This window comes from Pinus tabuliformis, chromosome 2_2, assembly GCF_031772625.1.
Source record: "Pinus tabuliformis cultivar Carrire ecotype Pingquan chromosome 2_2, CPIR1, whole genome shotgun sequence".
Taxonomy (NCBI): Eukaryota; Viridiplantae; Streptophyta; class Pinopsida; order Pinales; family Pinaceae; genus Pinus; species Pinus tabuliformis.
In genome coordinates this window covers 945,175,290-945,198,987 of record NC_142300.1, presented here as the reverse complement: position 1 = coordinate 945,198,987, position 23,698 = coordinate 945,175,290, and the positions used below count along the sequence as shown (strand labels likewise).

Here is a 23,698-nt window from a genome sequence, read left to right as displayed (position 1 = left end):
CCAATGCGCGTAGTAGGAGGTGTGAGTAGGCTAGGAGGACGTCGTTTTGATTTTGTAGAGGAAACCTGGGTTTCCATATTGATTTGCCAATGGAGAAAATTGTATGTTGGAGATTTGCTAGTAAGAGGCAAGCAATTGTATTTCTCAATTTCACTAAAGATTTAATAATAATATAAACCCTCATCTGCAAACTAGTTTTACCCACACTGGAGTTTTTTCCAGGGACTATTGTCCAAAAATATTGGTGTTGTCTAATTTGTGTGTGTGCATTATTTCTCAGTTCCTTTATTTATTGGTGAAAATTGCAGTAGTGAATTAATCATTATTTGCAGAATTAATTTTCTGAACGATATAAATATAAACAAGAAAAAAAATAGAAGATTAAATTCCAGTTACTACAATTAAGGAAATTTCACATGGTATCAGCGTTGATCTAAGTGCAAAGGGTTTGCAAGAGTCAATCAACACAAGACATAGGAAGAGAAAGCGAAGGTTTTAACCCAGTTCAAGTTCTTCAATAATTTCTCCAATTTATTCGAGTTTTCCAGATTTCCCGAGGTGGTCGCAGCAGGTTTGAGACATCAGGACAGGTTGGATGAAGCCTCAAATTTTGGCGTGTGGAGAGCCAAAATGAAAGTCTTTTTGGATGAGTATGGTCTAAAGGAGTTTGCAGAGAACATTATGGTCGTACCGACAAATCCACAGCAGCTGGTTGCCTACAAGAAGAGTGCCAAAGCGAAGAGGATGATCCTTGATAGAGTCAAGGACCGATATTGTTCCACACATCATAGAGAGAGGCATAGCAAAGGAGATGTGGGACGCCATAGTAAAATTGTACTAGGATCCTTCTGAGAATAGGAAGATGATTCTCAAAGAGAAGTTGAGGACCATCAAGCAGCAAAAGGGTGAAGCCGTGACTTCCTACCTCACCAAAGTTTGACTTGTCAAAGATTAGCTAACTGCAGTAGGAGACAAGCCTAGTGACGACAAGCTAGTACGCACAGCATTCATTGGGTTTTCCAAGGAATGGAGTACGTTTGTACAAGTGATTTATGCGTGAGATAAACTTCCAGATTGGGAACTCCTATGGAGTGATTTCACGCAGGAGGAGTTGAGGCTCAGCTTGGTTAATAGCACTAGTAGCAGCAGCAAGGCACCGAAGGTGGAGAAGGAGCAGGAGAATGTTGCCCTACCAAGAAAATGGAAGGCGAAGAAGGGTCCTAGAAAGGGACAATGCTCAAAAGGAGAGAAGAAGAAGAAGGACCTATCAAAGGTCAAATGTTTTGGTTGCAATCAGCATGGTCACTATGTCAACCAATGTCCTAACCGGAATAAGGATAAGAAGAGGAAGCATACAGCAACTTCAGCAATCATTGAGGATTTGTCTTCCAGGTTGGAAGATGAATTCGCTCTCATAGCTTGCCTCTCTAGCTCCACGTCCACAGGTGTCTAGTATATAGACAGTGGAGTGTCAGCACATATGATGGGGGTTAGAGACTATTTCTCTAGTTACAGGGAAGAGGAGATGGACTTCCAGATACAGATGGGAAACAAGACGAAGTGTACTCCAGTTGGGAGAGGTACCATCAACATTCAGAGGGAGTCAGGCAAGAATACCAATGTTACAAATGTGTTGCATGTGCCAAGTTTAGGTATGAACCTGATTTCAGTTTTTGCACTATAGAATAAGGGGTACAATGTCTACTTCGTGGGGCAAAAGGTGTATATCAAGCACCAGAGTTGGAAGAAGATCAAACAGATTGGGGTTTGAAGGTACAAGATGCAATTTGATTCTCCAAAGGCACTAATTAGCAGCAGCAGTAGCAGTGACAGAGACTTGGGAGAGTTGTAGCTTAGGAGGATGGGACACTTACACCATGGAGCACTCAGGTTGCTCAGGGAGTCTATGACAATGGTTCCAAAATTAAGCATGGAACACAATGACATGTGCAGAGGGTGCGTACTTGGGAAGTTTGCAAAGGCAGTGTTCCCAAGGAGTGACAATAGAGCCAGTGTTGTGTTGCAGTTAGTACACTCAGATATTTGTGGCCAGATGTCTACTAGATCTCTCAAGGGTTACGAGTATTTTGTGACCTTCACAGATGACTACTCCAAGAAAACATGGATCTATTTTCTGAAAACGAAGAATGAGGTCTTCAATCATTCTAAGAGTTTAAGGCTCTTGTGGAGAACACGACAGGGAAAAAGATCAAGGTGTTTCATACAGACAATGGTGGTGAGTACACAGATAAAGGCTTCACAGGGTTCTATGTGAAGGAGGGCATCATGAGAGACTGGAAAACTCCACATAACCCTCAGCAAAATGGGGTTGCAAAGGCGATGTTATATGACTAGGATATGCCCAAGTTTCTATGGGCAGAGGCATGTAGCACGGCAGTGTACATACAGAATAGGGTTCCCCACAAAGCATTGGGGAATATAACACCAAAAGAGGTCTTTATAGGGAAAAAACCAGAGGTCGAGCACTTTAGGATCTTTGGTAACATAGCATATTGTCATGTGTCAAATGATAAAGACACCAAACTATATCATACTATGCAGAAGGGCTATTTTGTTGGCTACAGGGATACGTCCAAGGCATACAATATCTACATACCTAATAGTAAGAGGATCATCGTGAGACAGGATGTCAAGTTCCAAGAGGAGAAAGCCTTCAAGAGATCTCGCAAGTTGCCAGCAGATGATCAGAGTGGGCCAACAGAAGCTCCAAGGGTTGAGCAGCAGTTGCAAGAACCGTAAAGTACTAGTACAATTACCAGCATGAGCACTAGCTCAAGTGCAAGAGGTCTTACGAATTCACAGCAGACAAAGCAGCAAGGGCAGGATGTGGAGCTTGAAGCTCCAACCACCACCAGTGGAGGAAGTTGATAGGTGCCTAAGACATTGAGAGATGCGCAAGAGTTTATGGGAGCTTCTAGGTCGAGCACCAAAGAGCGCAGAAAACTAGATAGGTATAAGGTGTTGGTGACAGAGGTCGTCGACAGAGAGCCTTCCAACTGAGGAGGTTGCATAGCATTAGGTATGGTAGGATGCCATTGTGGAATATAACTCCATCATGATCAACGATGTATGAGAGGTTGTGTCTAGATCTACGGATAGGTCAGTTGTAGGTTCTCGATGGATCTACAAGATCAAGTATGTTGCAGATGGCAGCATAGAAAAGTATAAGGCTAGGTTCATGGCCAAGGGGTATGCACCGAAGGAAGGCATACACTACGAGAAGACATTCGCACCAGTGGCCAGATACACTTCCATCAGGGCCGTGATATCTCTAACAGCACAGATGGGATGGAAAATTCCCTAGATGGACGTCAAGACTATATTCTTGAATAGGGTGATAGAAGAGGAGGTGTATATTGAATAGCCAGAGAGTTTTGAGACGCCTGGGAGAGATACGCATGTTTGCAAACTAAAGAGGGCGTTATACGAGCTCAAACAAGCTCCCAGGGAATGGTATGGTCGGATAGACAGCTACTTGCAGCATATGGGCTTCGTGAAGACAAAAGTAGATTCCAACCCCTACTATCTGATGGTAGGACGTGAGCCACTCATACTGGTTTTATTTGTGGATGATCTCTTCTTGACAGGATCATTAGCACTCATAGAGGATTGCAAGAGGGACTTGGAAATTGAGTTTGAGATGAAGGATCTAGGACATGCATTACTTCGTAGGGCTAGAGGTATGGCAGACGAACGGGAAGATCTTCCTTGGGCAAGGGAGATATACTATGGAGATCCTGAAGAGGTTCGGGATGCAGGAATGTAGACCCACATCCACACCTAAGATTACCAATTGGAGAAAGATAGACACATTAGAGGACACGGATGTAGACCCAACCTTATATAGACAACTCATTGGATCTCTCATGTATTTAGTCAACACAAGGCCAGACATTTGTTTTGCAATCAATACCCTCAATCAGTTCATGGTGGCGCCAAAGAGGGTGCATTGGACAGCAACAATTGAGAATGGATTGAGATATACTTGAGGAGATGGTGCCAGTTTGTGTGGATATACAAATGCAGACTAGGCATGCAGTTCAATGGATCGGTAAAGCACCTTAGGATGTTGCTTCAGTATTGGATCAAGGGTTGTCTCTTGGTGCAGCAAGAAGTAGAAGTCCATGGCACCGAGTTTTGCTGAGGCAGAATACATGGCATCTAGCATGGCAACATGTGAAGCTATTTGGCTTTGGAAGCTGCTAGTGGGTTTGTTTGGTCAATAGTTGGATTTGACCAATATCTACGGTGATAATAAGAGTTGCATCAGGCTCTCTAAAAATCTAGTGTTTCATGATAGGTCAAAGCATATCAACATCAAATACCACTTCATTAGAGATTGTGTACAACGTGGATCAGTTTGGCTACAGCATGTTCCCACAAATCAGCAGATTGCAGATATTCTCACGGAGGCCTTGGGTAAGGCAAAGTTTGTCTACTTCAGGGATAAGTTGGGAATAGCGGAGAACACCTTCCTCACTTAGAGGGAATGTTAATTTTTGGTAGAAGCAGACAGGTGTTCTTGTCTATGTGGTGTTTATAAGGCTAGGGAACACATTTTCTCCATAACCAGAAAAGGTTTCGCAGGAAACACCTCAATTAGATTAAATGGCCAATTATTAATTATTTTCCCAAGTCTAACTTAAGAAAATTGTAGAGTCTTCTAGAAAAGTGACTTGATGGGATCAAGATGATCTTAGCCATCGATTGTGATTAGATCATGGTTGTTGGTTGCTCAACGAGAGATTATAAGAGCAAGTTGATGGGGCTTTGGAGAACATGCAACAGAAACTCAATAGTGTAATTTGCAGTGAGAGAAAGGGCGCAAAAGGAGACACCAGCAGCGAGGTTTCAGCAGGGAGATTAGGGAGAGAATTTCCGGAGAATTTCTACACAGTGATTCCAACATTCCACTGACAATAAGGGAGTTCGTATTTATCTACAAATAGGCCCTACCAAGAGGTGTGAATTAACTAGTGCGCACTTCCAGTTTACCTAAAGCGAGTTCCAAAGGCTACAGTTCGAGTTATAGTGCTATGATTAGCTACCGGAGGAGGTGCGAGTGGCTTCAGTGAGTAGTAGGAGGCAGTGTGGTTGTCGGAACAAATTTTCGAAGGCTAACTTAATTTCCCAGAGCTAGCGGTGTGCATTTCCAGTTACCAGTGCGAGCAGCAAGAGTTGTGAGTAGTCTAGGAGGAGGTCATTTTGATTTTGCAGATAAAAGTTGGGTTTCAAGCTTGATTTGCCAATGGAGAAAATTGTATGTCGGAGCTTTTCCAATGAGAGGCAAGCAGTTGTTGTATTTCTCAATTTTGCTGAAAATTTAATGATAGTATAAACCCTCATCTATAGATTGATTTTCCCTACATTTGGGTTTTTCCAAGGACTATTGTCAAACAAAATCCTATAAGTCAAACTTGGTCAAACATACCACCTTTTTGACCTCATGCAACTTGGTCAAAGTCTGGTCAAACAAGCCAAATTTAGGCTTTTCCTGAAACTTCCTCAAAAACCCTAGTCAACTACGGTCAAACTGCTCGGAAACAGATTTGGTCAAACTACCCGGAAACAGATTCGGTCAAACTGCCCGGAAACATATTTGGTCAACTACCCAAAATCTTGGCCAAACAGAATACAAATAATCTTGATCAATGCAAGTCAAATTTTGTCTTCTTCCCGTCTCTTTCCTGTGCACGTGTGAACAAAGAACAAATGGTTTTTGAGTGAGATCCTAATTATGTCAAATGCAGGAGGTCGAGTGACTCATTTATAGTGATCTAAGGTAATCTAAGGTGTCTCTTAGTTATGGGACGACTTAAACAATTGGAGCGAACCTTACATTTTGGAGGGAAAAATTAAATTCAAATTTCAAATTTCAAATTTCATCTTTTTCATTTTTCTTTACGGTCAACTTGTAGTGAAGAAAACTAATCGCAGCTATCAAAATTCAACACTCCCTCTTAGCTAGGGAGGTATTCTCTTTGACTTCCTCAAATGTACATTTTGATGAAAAAATTCTCCATCCCAAGAAAAGATTGAATGAGCTAGCTATGTTGATGTATCCATCCACTACATGTGGAAAGCATCCTACATCAGCATCATGCAAAGGGATCTAGTCACCCACTAGTCACATACCCTTTGCAAATGGATCTAGTCACCCACTAGCCAAAACCCATGGCAATATGGTCAGAACCTTTTGCCCAAGGTCAATAAGACTAGCCCTGGATCACCAACTCAACAAGTCGTCACTTGGAGCCATGTTAGGAACCCCCTGACCAATGGTGAAACCCTAGGCACATTTACCACACCCATGTGTTATCACATGCTATTGAATGGTAAAACATTTACCCAACGCTATAAGGCACTCGCTCAACCCACTAGCCAAATAACCATTGGCAATATGGTCAAGTAACCCCTCACCGAGGTAGCACTCCAAGCCTTGATGCTATCTGGGCCAATATCCCTAGCCACACTACAAGGCTCTTGGTCAATACCCTTGACCTAGGGAGAATATTCGCCCCTTGATGCTACAACATCAACACTCCCTTTAACCAAGGGAAGCATTCTCAACCATTCCAAGTTTGTCCCTAAAGTATACAAACTTCATCCTGGGACAGAGGCTTTGTGAGAATGTCAGCAACCTAATCGTCCATAGAAATGCATTGGAAGCTCACTGCTCACTTCTGAACCATGTCACGGATACAGTGGTACCATGATCTCGATGTGCTTCAACCTGTCATCACGGTCATCTCCTGCACCTGATCAAACAATCATGTGAGTAGCTTCTGAAGCCACATTGCTTCACAACTCACCAAACTAACTGTAATATACTCGACCTTTGCAGTCCTGAGTGCAACAGATGTCAACTTCTTCCTTCCCATCCAGGATATCATAATAGAATCTAAATTGAATCATCGCCTTGATGTGCTCTTCTTGTCTTCAGCACTCTCTACCCAATTTGAATTTGTATATCCCTAGAGTTGTACTACATAAGTTGAGACATGTAACATGTCGGTACCTCGACACATGTGTCGCATGCCTCAGCTCAACCATAAACTGATTGGTTTTCTTCACTAGATCCATCACCACAGTTGCTTTTTGATCACCCTAATTGGGTGCTCCTAACACTAAAACAAATCTTGTTGTGCCAATCATGGCTACTCCCTCTACCACTCAGCTTCTTCAAATTAGTTACTATGGGAGTGGCCATGGACTGGTTGTCCATCATCCCAAATCTCTGAAGGATCGTAATAATATGCTTCCTTTGACCAAGGAAGATCTCACTTGACTTCTACCACACTTCTAGTCCCAAGAAGTAATGTATCCAACCAAGATCCTTCATCTCAAACTCAAAGGTCAACTCCCTCTAACATTCAAGCAGGGCTTGACTACTCCCTCTATCACGGTAGCAAATCCTCTTGCCACTACTACTCCCTCTATCACGTGAGTCCTTCTGCTCATTGTGAAAAGCAAGCCATTTAATAACAAGATCAACCAAGACCCATCAAATATCCATCAATCAAAGAATACCATGCCTAAGGTCCGTACATCTTTCTTCAGTCTACATATATGAGAATCCTTCTCATGTACCTCAAATCCCTGAGTTAGCTCTATGTACATTTCTTCCTCAATTAGTCCATCGAGGAAAGTAGCCTTTACATCCATCTGATGTAACCTCCAACACAAGCAATAGAAATAATAGTTCTAACTGAAGTGTACCTGCCAACTGTAGCAAATGTCTCCTCATAGTCCTCTACCTCTTTATGGGAGAATCCTCACGAATCTCACTTTGTACTTCTCTATGTTGCCATCTACTACATACTTGATCTTGTAGATCCACTTAGAAGTCACCATTGACTTCTCTTCGGCACAATTTTCTCCATAATGGCATCCTTCAAATTTGTTGACCTCCCTGCTCCCTCTGAACTAGGAGCTCTTTTGTCATCAGGCACAGTTCTAGATGTCAGTACAATTTCCCCCTCTTGAACACAAATCACTCTAGCTGACTTTATGCTCGATCCTGGGAGAATCCTCTTGCCACAAGCTTTTCTTCGTTCTTCCTAATGCTTATATTTGCTGCCAAATCCCTGGCAGCCTTCACGATGTATCTACAACCCTCATTAGGAGGCCATTGAAGAAATGATTATAACCAACCAAAGGATACAAAGACAAGAGGCAGACCAAAAAAAAACAATAATCAAGGAAGAAAGATATAAACTACTTATCTTTTGATCGAAGGATTATACGAAATTGTCAACTCCCTCTTGATCCTTGCCTTCATGCAGAAATCATTGAAATCCATCTGCAAACTCAAACTCATCATTCTCATCCTCATCATCAGCTCCTAATGCATGTTGCTTGCCTTTCCTTCCTAGCATGAAGTGTATGAGCTAGGGTTTCTTCATCCACGAGTTTGTCCATCCACACCAAAGACTCAACTGCAAGCTAATGACATTTTCATGCTACCAAGTGCATACTCCTACCAGCACTCAGCATTCTTGATCACGTTCTAGGGTTTCACAAACCCTTAATCAAGTCATAACCTTCAGGTCTTCTAGGGTTTTTACAAAACCCTAAGTCTATCAGCTCTTCCAAGAGAGGGGGTCATATTTTAGCACAAGTGTTATGACTCTTTTAACTTTCAATCTACTTAACATATCTCAGCCAATGCAAACTTCAACAACATATACAAGGCATCACATACTTGTCAAAAATTCTTATTTGACCACATTTCCACAATAGTACAAGACTTATGGCAACATTCTTCTTTCAGTTCAGCCTTCTTTTAGCAAGTGCCTTGAACTAGACCTCATTAGTGACAACATTCTTGATTCTGCCTCTAGATGGCTTCCTAAACAAGATTCAACACAGTCCTTTGAAGTTGTCCAAACAGGCCTAAACGTAAGTCCTTGTTTAAGCTTCAACTCGGCTTTATTAAGCCTTATACTCAGTCTCAGTCCCTTCTTCACTGTAAACTTTTGAATGCCCTTGACTTGGCTATATCTGCAGGTAGAAATCAACACATTGATTCTGCTCTATGACAGAGGTACAATTTGAACTTGGGTCCGCATTTTCATAACTGTTTGCATTTTCAAAGGTATACTTTGCACTTAAGTTTGAGGTACTCATCTACCTGTTCAATCCTCCAAGATTCACCTTGCAAGATTTTTCAAATTTTGAAAGAATGGTTTTATACCCTTCAAAGAGAAAGCATACTGAGATTACTTCCTTCAAACTTTGTTGAAGCCTTACTTCTTCAAACAATGGTAAGTGTCAATTTGAGAACTAGGAACTAGAGATTAGCTCCCTCTGGTTTTGGCTTCATTGAATCAAACAATCTTCCAATCTATTCTGGCAAGAATTAAGTAATGGCACCTTAGTAGTATAATTTATTTTCAATAGCATATGCAAGGTATCAGTCAAAAGCTCCTTGTCTTGTATACACGACTGCTAACAAACTTCATAATCATCTTATAATGAACAATCTTCTCCACAATCTGAGGTTTATAAGTAGGGATTACAATTCTAGGAAGCATCAAACCATGCTACTCAAACCTCCTTAATCAGACTTTAGCAGATGTCCTACACAGAAAGACAACTTTGTTGGCCTCTTCACTGGTCTCGGGTATTTTAGCTTCTTCTACCCTCTGAATTGAGGCTTCTCAGCTTCCTTGTTTTTAAACTAAGCCCTTTTAGCCCTCCAGCAACTAGGGCCGAGGCCATCAACAAAATTTTGGCCAGCACTTGGGCACAGACTTCTAAAACAAATTCGGTCCTGGAAACTCCTAGGGTTAGACCACCCTTCTTCCATGAATATCAGACCCTAAGGCACCTTTGTTGGCCTTTTCCTAGGCCTGAGATAACTCGGTCCTACTCTCAATCCTTTGAGGCCTCTCAACCCTTCCTCTCTAACCTGTGGCCTACTCCTTAAGGCCTCGGCTAGCCTTCTTACTACCTTGGTCCAGTCAGTATATCAACCTGAGGTCTTTAGGCCTCCTTCTAGGGCTTTGGTCCTCTTTCTCAATATAAAACAGACAGAGTCAAAACCATCTTCCTAAGGTAGAGTCAAAAACCATCTTTAATTGATCCTTTCTAGTTGGTATGAGGTCCTGCCCTGAACTAGCGCTGCAAAACTTGGAATTTCAATTTCAAACAGAACTTCACCAAGGTTTCTCTTTCAAGTTGCACCTATGCTCTGATACCATGTTGATTTTTCATGACCTTCTAGACTGACAATTATTTTCCAATGATTTCCTAATTAATCCTTCTTGTGCCACATTCATCATTAAGCAATTATACATAGAAAATCTCAACAATAAAATAATAATGACAGTAGAGTCATGAAGAGAGCCAAACACAAGAGACACAAATTTTTACCCTGCGAAAACCCTAACTAGGGGAAGACCCAGCAATATTTTCTTAAGATAAATTATTCAATTCATCAAAAGTACAATCTAATTTTCCCAGTCAAAATTGATCAAACTGACCACAAAATGCAATAAGTCAAACTTGGTCAAACAAACCATCTTTTCAGCCTCCTGCAACTTAGGCAAAGTCTAGTCAAACAGGCCGAATTTCAGCCTCCTACAACTGCCTCAAAAACCGTAGTCAACTGCAGTCAAACTACCCAGAAATAGATTTGGTCAACTGCCCAAAATCTCGATCAAACAAAACAGAAATAGTCTTGGTCAACGCAGGTCAAACTTCTATCTTCTTCTCCTCTCTCTCCTTCGCACGTGTGAACAAAGAACAGATGGTTTTTGTATGAGATCCGAATTGTGTCAAATGGAGGAGGTCGAGTGACTCATTCATAGTTGCGAGGGAGCGCCCCCCCCCCCCCCGAACCCGCTCCCGAATCGCGCTCCCAAAATCACTCCCGGATGGGAGAGATTTTCGGGAGCGCGCTCCCTAAAAAAATTTACGCTCCCTGCCCTGTTCGGGAGCGTTTCGGGGAGCGATCGCTCTGTCGCTCCCGGAGCGATTTTTAACGCCCGGGAGCGATTGGGGAGCGATCGGGGAGGGCGTAAAAAATCGCTCCGGGAGCGTTTCGACGGGCGCCGGGAGCGATCCGGCGGAAAAAATTTCCGCGGACGCCAAAAAAATCAAATTTTAAAAAAAAAAAATTGGTTTTAAAAGCCCAATGGGCCTAAAAAAATTTCATTGTGACTTCATTGAGCAAGAGTTTGGAGCAAGAGCAAGAGCAAAGGAGCGAGGAGCAAGTGCTGAGGAGCGAGGAGCAAGTGCCGAGGAGCGAGGAGCAAGCCTGCAGAGGTAAGTAACTTAGTAATTTAGTTAGTTTAGTTAGTTAGGTAGTGATTTAGTTAATTTAATTTAGTTTATTGAGTTTAAAAATCATAAATTTAAATTAAATTAATAAATTAAATTAATTAATCCCAATAAATTAAATTAATTTGCAGATTCAAGAATCAAAACCCTACAAACATCAAACACCATGGACCTGGCTATATTTCTTGGCATTTTCCTCTTCCTGGTCCCTTTTATGGTTATTATGGTGCTGGAGAGTAGGAAACGGAGGGGCCAAACTGAAGAGGGGGATGAAGAAGCTGGAGAAAGTCAAATTGGTGAAAACCCCGGTGAGGAGCTGGAGGAGGGTGAACATGACCCTCAAAAAACTAAACAAGACTAAACTCCATTGTGGAAATATGTTAACAGGGCTGAAACAAGGAGAGGGGTGGAACCACTAAATTTCATTGCCCCCATTGCAACACTGATTACACAGGTTCATACACCCGTGCTAGAAGACACCTCTGAGGGAAAAGGCCATGGGATGGAGACAAACAAATAGGAATCAAAACTTGTACAACGGTGTCAGCAGCGAATAGAGCCAAATACATCAGGGAAGAGGAGGAAGCCCAACACAGATCAAAAAAATCAAGGGGTTTCTTTGAACCAAGCTCACAATCACAAAGAACTCCTTCAGCATCCTCCCAAGGCAGTGGATATGGAGGCACAGGGTCATCATCTTTAAGGCATAGAACCATATCAGATTTCCTTGATGAGGGGTGTAGGAATGATGTGGATTCAAAGGTTTACAGGTTTCTCTATGCATGTGGGATACCATTCAATGTTCTTCGCTCACCTTATTGGCACGAAATGGTTTCTGCCGTAAATGATGCCCCTAAAGGATACAAGAGCCCTGGGTATGACAAGGCAAGAACCGTTGGCCTTGATCATGAAAAAGGAAAATTATCACATTCTTTGAATAGAATGACAAGTTCTTGGACTGACCATGGGGTGTCCATTGTATCTGATGGATGGACAAATGTAAAAGGCAAGCCATTGATAAGTGTTCTTGCTGTGTCTGTTAGTGGTCCCATCTTTCTAGCTGCACATGATTACTCAGACAAGTTCAAGACCGCCATCAACATTGCGGAAGCATTACTTGAAACAATTGAGCGTATTGGCCCATACAATGTCATCCAAGTCATCACTGATAATGCTCCTAATTGTAAGGCAGCGGGAGCAATTATTGAGGATAAATACCCCAACATATTTTGGTCTGGATGTTTGGTTCACACATTGAACCTTCTATTGCATGATATTGTCAAGAACAAAAATGAACAATACCAATGGATTGGTGATTTGTACAAGAAAGGCAAACAAATGATAAAATTTATTACAAATCATAGCAATACCCATGGCCTTTTCCGCAGTCACTCGAGATTGGAGTTGTTGAAGATTGCGAAGACCAGATTTGGTAGCTATTACCTCACCTTCAGGCGCCTTTTGAAGGTAAGAGAGGCATTAGCTAGCATGGTATCAAGTCCACATTGGCAGGTATTAAAGGAAAGGGCTACAAATGTAGCTGACATGGCAGGTTTTGAAATGGTGGAGGAGGCCGCTCTTGATGGGCAGTTTTGGACAACTATGAGGCAGGTATTGGATTTCACCAAGCCAATTTATCACGTGATTCGGTTTGCAGATACAGACAAACCAGTGATTAGCGAGGTGTATGAGCAAATGGATACCATGTTGGGGGAAATAAAAGACATTGTTCATAATAGAGATCCCAACTTGTACAAACTGATTCATGATTGTGTGTGTGAACGATTGAATAGGCTTAATCTTCCACTACATTGCTTGGCGTATATCCTTAACGCCAAAATACTACTCTACATCTTGGTTGGGCCAACCTGCAACAGGGGGTGGGGTTAGGACCAAACCCCATTTAGATCCAGAGGTAACTAAAGGATATTTGGAAGCATTAGAAAAGTTGGTACCTGACAGGGAGGAATGTGCAGCTGTGCGCCTTGAAATAGGCAGATACTTCAGTGGCACTGGTTTGTATGGTAACTTCCATGCAATGGACGACAGAGATAGATTTGATACTCTCACATGGTGGGAAACATATGGCGGGCATGGACTTTTGCCAAAATTGGCAAAAAAAGTTCTTTCACAGGTTGTAAATACTTCTTCTGCAGAGAGGTGTTGGAGCACCTACAGCTACATACATAATGTGAAAAGAAACAGACTCAATGAAAACCGAGCAGAAAGCCTGGTTTATGTGCACTACAACTTGAGGTTGTTGAGTCATTACTGTGATCGGGCTTATGAGGATCCCACATATAAAATTTGGGACAATCACCCAGAGGATGACAATTTGGAGGATGGCATTGTACATATTGAAGAACTGGAAGAGGAACTTGTAAGGGATGAAGATGAAGCAGCTGCAGCCCATCCACCTCCACCTCCACCTCCACCATCCAGTAGCAATGCTCGAGGTCTGAGTCTTGTTCCTTTGCCGTCGCCACCTCCATCTACACCCTCACGTGGAGGTTCTAGTTCTGGTCGTCGGTCTGTGCGGGAGACTCCTAGAAGACCACCACGACCTGCTTATACTCCTGGAGACTCTCGTGGCAAGGGCCACATGTAGATTCTGATTTATAGTTTACTTATCTTTTTTAGTTTCTATTAGACTTTAGTTTTCATAACTATTGAGTTTTGAGTCCTTGACTCTTGACTCTTGACTCTTGACTCTTTCATATCATAATGATATTTTTTGTAAACAATATATCACTGTGACAATGAAAATTTGAAGTTTGAAGTTGGGCCTTGGCAATTATAACTCATTGGTAATGATGTGAATTATGAATATGATGCTTCGTGAAAGACTAAAGTTGTTTCATTTCATTTCATTATTCATGTTTCATTTTATAAATTTATAACATTTCATATCATGTTAACAGTTAGAAGTTAGGATTTAGAAATATCTTAGATATTACTTCTTGTAATGGTTAAACTTAGCTTACAAGTACAACTTTGGTGATCAATGATGATAAATGTTATTGAATTTTCAATTTTGAAAGCTTGAAGTTGAAACTTTAAGATTGAATTTGATGAATCATGATTCATGAGACTCAATATGTTGCAGTTGTAATATGTATTTTACTAACTTGTGGACATGGTTGATGACGATTATAATTTCTAGATGATTGATGTGATATGGTTCAATGATCAATCTATGTTTTTTTATGTTTTTTATGTCTAATTCATCATTCTACATGTTTTTGTTGACATATATGTATCAAAAATTAAAAAATATAAAAAATATATATATTTTTAAAAAATTGCTCCCGGATTCGCTCCCAAACCAGGGAGCTTCTGAAAATGGTCACTCCCGCTCCCGCTCCCAAGCAACATGGGACTCATTTATAGTGATCTAAGGTGCCCCAAGGAGCATGTCTCCTAGTGCTGGGCGAACTTAAGCAACTGGAGTTGACCTTACATTTTGGAGGAAAAAATTAAATTCAAAATTTAAATTTCAAATTTCTTTTTTTTCATTTTTCTTTAGGGTTGACTTGTAATGAAGAATACCGACCGCAGTTACCAAAATTCAACAGGTAGCAGCAGCCAAGGCTGCGCCCAAGTCGTGAGTCTTTTCCCTAAGCAAGAGACCAAAAGAACCAGCAAATGCTTTGAAATAATACAATAAAGCAATATCAAGATTAGTTTTGACATTCTGAGGAATCCTATTATATGGTATAGAGAATCAAATGTTAAACTTGGAAAAAGTTTCATTTTCATCCTTGCAAATGGAAGTAAACTGATCTAAGAGAAAGGAATGACTGTGTCGATGCCATTTCTCAGTAAACCGACATGTCAAGAAGTTCGACTTGTCAATGGAATTTGCAAGAAGCGCTTTATACCATGCTTGTGCATCCCCCTCCAAGGTTTGCATAAAAATCTTCATTATGACATCCTCATGCTCAACTTTCAAGTCATCGACAAATTTCATGAAGGCATTCAGATGATCTTCAACCATGATTGCATTATTTCCTGTCAACTTTGGAAGGTGTTCATGAGAATCCCATGTTGACAATGCATGAGGTTGTCCTTGAATCTAATTTACATCCAATGGAGCATAAACAATGAGAGAAAATCAAACTATCCTACTCGCCATCATATTAGTAGGATTCAAAAATGAAGAAATATGAGATGAATATGTAGGGGAAATACTCACCACAACCAATGAACTAGTTGACGAAACACTTACCAAAGTACTTACAGTTCTGGAAACTAGAGTAACAACCTAAAATGGGGACCCAGCACTAGGGTAGATGGCTAGGACCAGGGGAATCTCAGATGCAGCTATCTATCTGTTCTGGAACAAGTGCTCAAGCTCATCAAGGGTCAGTAACAAAAATTGACAAGGATCAAACCTTGGTGATTTCCTTAACTTATCTAGTATGGATTCAATCATGTAAACAAGAGTCGCCAAGGGAGATAGAAAATAAAAACAATGAAAACACTCACTGATGTCATTGGAATAGCCGAGGACTGACGAAGATCCCTGGCGTAATCGCCAATTTGTTATCACATAAATCCATACTGTAGGAGGATGAAAAACTCAAAGAACTACAACGAGAAATCAGTGTAACATATTGGATGATTTCCCCAACTTGTTAGCAACAAATATCCTCTCTGTTTGAGTTTATGCTTGCCAACCTTAGGGAGGTCCCTAAATGTACATGCGCTGAAATTTACGCTGTAGATTTGTGTAACAAATATGCAAAAAACAGCACAGGGGAGTTCTTTATGATGCAATCAAGCAACCAAATAGATTATGAGAACAATTTTAATGGTAAAGAAAGGAAGGAAAGAATGAATTCTAAGTGGTAAATCTTACCCTAATAAAGGCCTTTGTAAACCTATAAAACATTGCACAAAAAGTCACAAAGTACCAAGAAGTTTAATTAGCTGATTAAAAATTTAAAAATAAAAATAACGCATAATTATTCCACATCAGCCAAAAGGTTGATTACACCATAGAAGCAGATGCAAAACTAGGCCAACGACATTCCAGGCATAAAGTATAGAAACTAGAAGAGAACAGAAAAATGGGAGAGAGATATGTTGCTGAAGAAAATACAACCCCGGCACCTTCACGCCATCCTCCTTTTATCAATTCCTATAAGTGAACTAGTATTCAACTCTAGAATAAGTGAAGCTACACCTAGTCCAACTGAGATGAGCCTTGTTGACTTGAGGTTTGTTGAGTAGACCTAAGATGAAGTGAAGCCACGAGTCTAGTTTGAGTGGAGTCATTTCCTCCATGTGCTTACCCAAGTAAAGATGCCCTCTAGTTACAGTGGAGTTTGAAGTAGTCAAGCGCTTCTTTGAAGGATATTCACAATGTCAACTCAATGAAGGAGTGGAATGTAATATCCACGTGCATTAGTTCTCTTAGTGTCCCTCCCCCATGCACTTAGCTAACTCAATGAACAAGTGATGTGAGATATATATGCGCACTAATTGAACTAGGGTAAACTGAGATGAAGTAACATGCGCTTTGTCTAAGTGATTAATAATAAACTAACGTCAACACATGTGCACTAGTTCTTCCCACATGCATATAGATCTTGCCACTTGCCATTCTAGAAGCTACCATGTGTCACTGCTTAGAACTGCACATGTTACTCTACATGGTTGGCTTCTAAAAATAGAAAATGTCCACATGTTGATGAAATTATGCTCAATGAACTCTGTTTCCTGCAATAATATCCTCCAAACTAGGATTGCAGTGAATATCATGCATGTTGTTCAGAAAAGGCTCATTGATCTCAGGAGCTCGTAAGGGTCTCAAATATGTAGTCATCACTGCCATGCAAACCTCCAAACTCTGCCTCCTCAGCTGTAGGAGATCTGCAAAAAATAGCAATCCTCTCCAAAACTAATGGAAGACCTATGCAACATCTCCAGCTCTGAAATAGGATAATATCATTGAACCATCCTACATTTCAACTCTATGGGTATCACCTCTAACGTCTACAAATCGTCTCTCAAAATAACTATGAACACCAACATGATGAAGTACGCTGGCCTTTAACCCTCCAAATTGCAAAGGAGCAAATATTGGGGGTTAACACAACTCCAAAAGCTTTCTTCATTTGGTGTGTGCATGCCATATCTATATATAACCAGGTTTCTAAACTTTTCCTCCTCTTCTTAAAGGCAAAGGGAACCAATAGCCGTCCTCCCTCTTATACCTTCAATAACATTTTCTTCTGAAGCTTGATGCCCACTTGATTAAATGCCATAATTAAATTCAAACAAAGATGCAACCCTTCAAATGGATTTGCAGCGGCATCCTCAAAAGGCGACCTCACCTTATGATGGATAGTGAGATAACAGTCTAGAACCTCCAAAATTATACAAAAGAAGCCTTGAAAACTAGGAATGAGAAGCTCAAATATCTATGCACTAACAACACTAACTAAGATGCTCTGTAAGAAAGGTGATTTACGTTGAAACACAGAGACCTAGAACAGATACTACCAAGGATGAGGCTCTATTATAATTGATCCATCCCCGAAATCAGATCTGAGTTAACTCCTCGCATTTGGCCGTTTTCAACCATAAAATTTCAAATTCACTAAATTTGATGGCATGACAAACAAATTCATTCAAGTTTACCATGGTTTCTTCGTCAGTTAGTTTCTTCTTGACTGTGGTTTTCTAGGGGATAATTGTTCAACCTCCACTGTGCTCTGCATTTGCATGTGCCCTCCCACGGATGGATGGCTCGAATAACTACCTTCGAAGGTGCTCTACGATGGCTGCAAGGGGTTCCTTAAAATTGATTCCAAAGGGGTCGCAGCTCGTCGAGAAGGGTTGTTGGATTATCTATGTACATACGTTGATTGATGGTCATGCACTAGGGTAGAGTGTTTGTCGGCTCACCAAAAAAGGTTGTGGATTGCCTTTGTTCCCCATCGTAAGGGTTGTGGATTGGTCTTTTTCACCATCAGAAAATTTCATTGCAAATATTTATAACTTTAAGTTTCCACTAATTATAATTATAACTTCTATATTATAATAATTATAACTTAATTTTCAGTTTCCACTAATTATAATTATAACTCAGATATTATAATAAGTATAACTTATATTTTAAGCTACATAAATTTTAACATGTTTCTAAAGTCGTTATTTATAATTATTCAGATAGGAGTATCTATTTTGGAATTGGGCTTCTAGAATTTTAATTTAATTATAAATAATTATTAGGTGGATGGTAGGGATTTAACCTTCATGGAATATTCTAAAATATTCATAGTAGTATATACAAATCAAGGGTTGAGATTTATCTCCACAGTAGTTATGCCCTTTTTACTCTTTTAATTAAATTAATTAATTAAAAAAAATGTCACAAGTGTCATATGAAGTTAGTCTAGATTTTTGGGCGTGTGGTATTGATAAGCCATAGTATTGACCTATGGTATTGTAACAAAGCATAATAATTATTAGGTGGATGGTAGGGATTTAACCTTCATGGAATATTCTAAAATATTCATAGTAGTATATACAAATCAAGGGTTGAGATTTATCTCCACAGTAGTTATGCCCTTTTTACTCTTTTAATTAAATTAATTAATTAAAAAAATGTCACAAATGTCATATGAAGTGAGTCTAGATTTTTGGGCGTGTGGTATTGATAAGCCATAGTATTGACCTATGGTATTGTAACAAAGCATATTTACAGATTAGGAATCTCCATGGTAAAATGGGGGTAAATCCCCGTGGTCATGAATCTTGTTCCATGTTTTTTTACATGTACATTAAATATTAATTAAATTTATAATTAATTATTTAATTTAAACTAAAGTTATAGTTTAGCTAATTTTTATGATTTTTTTAATTTTGTTCTATGAGATGTAACATGAAGTGTTTTGATGCTTATTATGAATTCATGATTATTGGTGTTTACCAGCCATTTAATTAATATGGTTGTGCTAGTAATATCATTTATATATTTATAAAATCATATGGTATATTTTTAATTATAAAATTATTACTTTATATAATAAAAAATATAATATAAATCATATATATAGTCGAATTTTATTACATATATTTTTATTTATGAAATTTAAGGTCATCATACTCGAACTCAAACCAGGTGACTTAGGATTTGAGCTTAACCAATTGAGGCTCTCTCCCTAGTTCCTTTAACCCACGTCACAACTTTCTCTGACATGATTATTCTGCAACTTGCATTTAACATATCGTTCTGTTTATGACAAATCGCATCCTGTTGATCAGAGCCTGAGTCCCTTGAGAACTACATTTTCTCAAAATGAACCCTAAAATATTCATAATTACCCTGGTCTAGGTGATCCAAACTGCCAAAATTTGCATTGAAGCAAGATTGGACACGAATCTTGATCTCGGTCATCCATGTGTCTATATCAACTGGCATTACTATCAACCAAATTTTTACCGAACTTGAGAGTATATAATTGCTAAATTTTATCCTTAGATATTTTAATAAAATAAAACATGGTACAAATAGAAGGAATAAAAGATCATCCTAAACAAAGAAACAAAAACAGGTTAGGCAGAATGCTAAAACCAATTTAACTATATAGAGAAACTTCACTGCTACATCTAACAAAAGAAATCAAATATAAACCAAGCATTTTGTTTAAAGCAGTTTTTTGTTTGGAAGTGCTTTGAAAAACATGCCCTGCAGAGATGCACCATAAAGAGTAGATTTCCTTTGCCTTAAGTGCCAGGCTTGGGGCTTATGTATTCACCCTGCTCCCAAGATTTTAACCCAGTCTCATCCCTTTGATTTTCACACAATTCAGGTGGGGCAGACCACAATGAGAATGGAACCCTGATGGATGCCTCTATTGACCTCAGCAGTGAACCAATGCACCATTGGCATTTAAAGTAGTTGTCAAGGACATAAATTTCAAAAGATAAAGTTGTTAGTAAAAGACAGAGTTTAAGATGACAAAATATGAAGATGCCTATATTAGATTTCAAGCTATAGTACTTGAACTGCCATATCATAAAGTATGTCTTGAATGTTAAAAAGAAAAAAGGAAGTCACAAATCAATCTACTTGGTACCCACCATCCCTAATAGAATGAGGTTCATAAATTAGTAAGTACCTATTCTTGCAGCCTTCCAGAAGAAACCTCGAAACCTGTCAAGAAATACATATTTTCAAAACACAGTGTTAATGTTATCTACTTTTATAGCCCCTGGAAGAGCAATTATATAAGATCAATGTACCTGCATTTACTTTGGCACACAAAATATTTATGTTTTACAGAGAAAATTTGTATTGAATACTAATAAAAAACAGCACTATAAATTCTCCTTTCCCATAGTCAGTGTATGTGTTCATTGACTGCGCTGGATTTATAAGTAGCAGCTAAAGTAAAATAGCTAAACCAGAAAGATAACACGTGATAACATTCAGAAGGTATATCAGCCTCAACATTTGCTCGAAGATCATTACAAGATGAGATATCAAAGAGGCAGGACATAGAATGTTCTTGTTCTCAAGGTGGGAATATTTCTACTTATTACTGTATTTCACAAAGGATTTAGTGAAGGTTTCTATTCCCAAAGAATCTGTAAAGGCACTATTGAAACAATAAATGGACTAACTTGTGCTCTTCTGATAGAGCATTGGCTGAGTTAGTGAAAGTGGTGCAATGTGAATGCCCCCACCAAGGTTCAAGTCTCATCAGGGAACAAATGTTTTATGAACCATGTGTTAATGTTTTTTTGGACTTACACGGGTTGGTACAGTTTTGGACGGATTAAAAGTGTCACTTATGCAGAAGATATGTGACAAATTGTGCCACTCTAAATTGGTCAGCTAATGATTTTACCAGGCTAAGTATAAAAAGGCCATCCGATGACATAATCGGGTGTATAATGTAGGTAACACATAAAATGGTGATGTTTCTAGGTACAACTATTGAAATGGCACAGACAAGCAAAATTAGGGTATGATAACACCAAAATAGTTCATAAACACCTTATACAGAACGAGTCAAGCATCAATGAGTAATATTCATGAGGAACATGTAGTTGAATTATGTTGGACCTGATACAAAAAAAACTAGTACATAGTGCAAAGCCTCAAAGGTGGCCTAGATAATGAGCAAGACACGGGAGCATTACCACTATCACCTCAGTGGCTACTCCCTTCTCTTTAGTGAAGGACACAATCCAACACAAGGGAGCCTTCCTTTGTAGGGCTTAGAGATCAAGTAACCCAAAGATTTCAAGCTAAATGCCCCTAAGGATCATAAAACAAAAAACACTAGGTATGGGTATGATAAACTAGGGTTTGCGGTGAATGAAGCAGTAAGTTCAAGATTCAAGTTCAAAGGATTTACAGGTCAATCTAAAGGCTACAGTTAGCCTTACGAGTCTCAAATAGTTATACAAACACACTAAATCAACAAAAACTCAACACTGCTATCTAATAGGGTTCTAGGCCAACAAATTGCTGCAAAACAATAGTTCATAACAGAAATAAATTTAGCAGTTAAAAATGTGTAAATAGTACATGGAATGAAGGATAAATTTATAAGTAAGCCAAGGACAAATTTACAACAAATTTTTATGCTTACTATATCATTTAACAACAAATAAAGTATGACATCAGCCATAGATGTCATAAAGTATGACAAGGGGCAATAAAGCAAACACCAAATAAAATGACTTAGGTGAAGAACATCAATCCCATGGAACAAAATACCAAGATAAAGCAAATAAGCTAACTTGCTTCACCATGCAACATCCAAGTTCCAACATAAGCATCCATGAAAAGTGATCACATCTCATCACATCATCCACCCAAGAAAGTCGCTCAACTAGTCCTACATGGCGAACTAGATAGAAAGGTTACTAATGAAGAGTTGTAATAATCCAAGTGTGACAATGAACAAATGAGGAAATCAACTCCCTATTTATATGAGGTTACCCAAGTCAATTTCCCTTAATTCGGACTGCCATGACCTAAAAATTATTATACCCATGATACAAAGTGGATAAGTCACAAACTCACCCCTGAAGATAGCCAAATCAATGAAATAACATTAAAATAAGCCTTAACATGTGTGAGTCTATTGTCCAAAAATAAATCAAGAGATGTATCTTATCCCATACAAGCAGAGATACTTGAGCCTGGAATCGCAGCCATGGCTAACATAACTGTTGGAGACACGCTATATAGAGGGATTTGGATTTATTTCTCTATCCAACGAACAATTTAAACCACACAAGGACATCCCAATCAATCCCGTGAAAATAGCAAAAGGTTCTTAAGTTTTTCAAGCCCTGTTGTCAAGAGCTCCATTCTCGTTTTACAAATCTACAGAGCCTCTTTCAATCCGCTCTGTTTACACAGTATTTTAACATCTTCTGGAGAACTAGTAGTAATGAAATGGAGCACAGCCAATGGTAGACACCAATGTTGCTTCTATTTCCGGTTCTGATTGTCCTAAACTTAACTCCACCTATTCATGACAATGCCACTATTCAGGCTCCTTCTTTTAGGGCTTTCTTGCTGCATCACAAGACTTCTTAGGGTTTTTCTTGTTTAACTTTTCAACATGTTGGCTACTTGCTCAGCCAACCTTGCTTGATACCAATGACAACCTCTCAACCATCTGACTTTGACCATGGTTGGACCTTGCTTTGAGATCTCAACAATCTCCTCCTTTGTCATTGATGGCAATACTCTTGCCATTTCTCGCTTTCAGTATTCTCTCCCCCTTTGACATCAATGGAAAATGGGGTGCTCCTCCTAACACTATCTCTCCTTTTGACTGCATATTTACAATACTTCTTGTCTCTTGTCATCTAGATTTATGTCAATCATGCTATCATTATTTATAAGGGCTTTCTTATATCAAGGACAACATTTAAGCATTGCTTAACCTGTTGTGGTTCAGGATGTCCTGCGCGCTCAAAATAGGCATTCCCCTCAATGTTTGCTTTGGAATAGGACGCATCAGTATCCACTTATGTAGAAACTAAAGCATATTCATATAACAGGATCATGTGGAAGCCATCATTTCCAGATTTTGTTTGTTTGTTAAAAGTGAAGGCTCCTCCATAAGATTTGATTTAGATGCACCAAAATTCTCAGGTACTTCTGAAACAGTGGCTTGGACCACATTTTCTTTTAACTCTTCCACATTTCTTGATATATTTCTTTCCTTCTGCAGCATGCTTATTTCAACTCTTCCAAGGACAGCAGTTTCAGGGGTGTTTATTTTTTATCTGGATGAAAGATATCTAAGCCTGAAGCAAACTTTTTCTGGTCCAAAAACATTATCTTTTGTTGCACTATGGAAAGTTGTTTCTGCATCTAAACAGCTCTGGAAAACCACTTGAGCAC

General features: G+C 39.4%; 1 protein-coding gene across 1 annotated transcript in view; it reads right to left on the bottom strand.

The window, feature by feature from the left end:
- LOC149196303 (kish-A-like protein) overlaps positions 1-23,698 on the bottom strand; it is an 83,246-nt gene that overhangs the window by 15,101 nt on the left and 44,447 nt on the right. Inside the window, exon 3 of the mRNA XM_089405513.1 lies at positions 20,442-20,476. Within this exon, the coding sequence (XP_089261639.1) occupies positions 20,442-20,476 (35 nt within the window). The remainder of the gene's footprint in view (positions 1-20,441; positions 20,477-23,698) is intronic.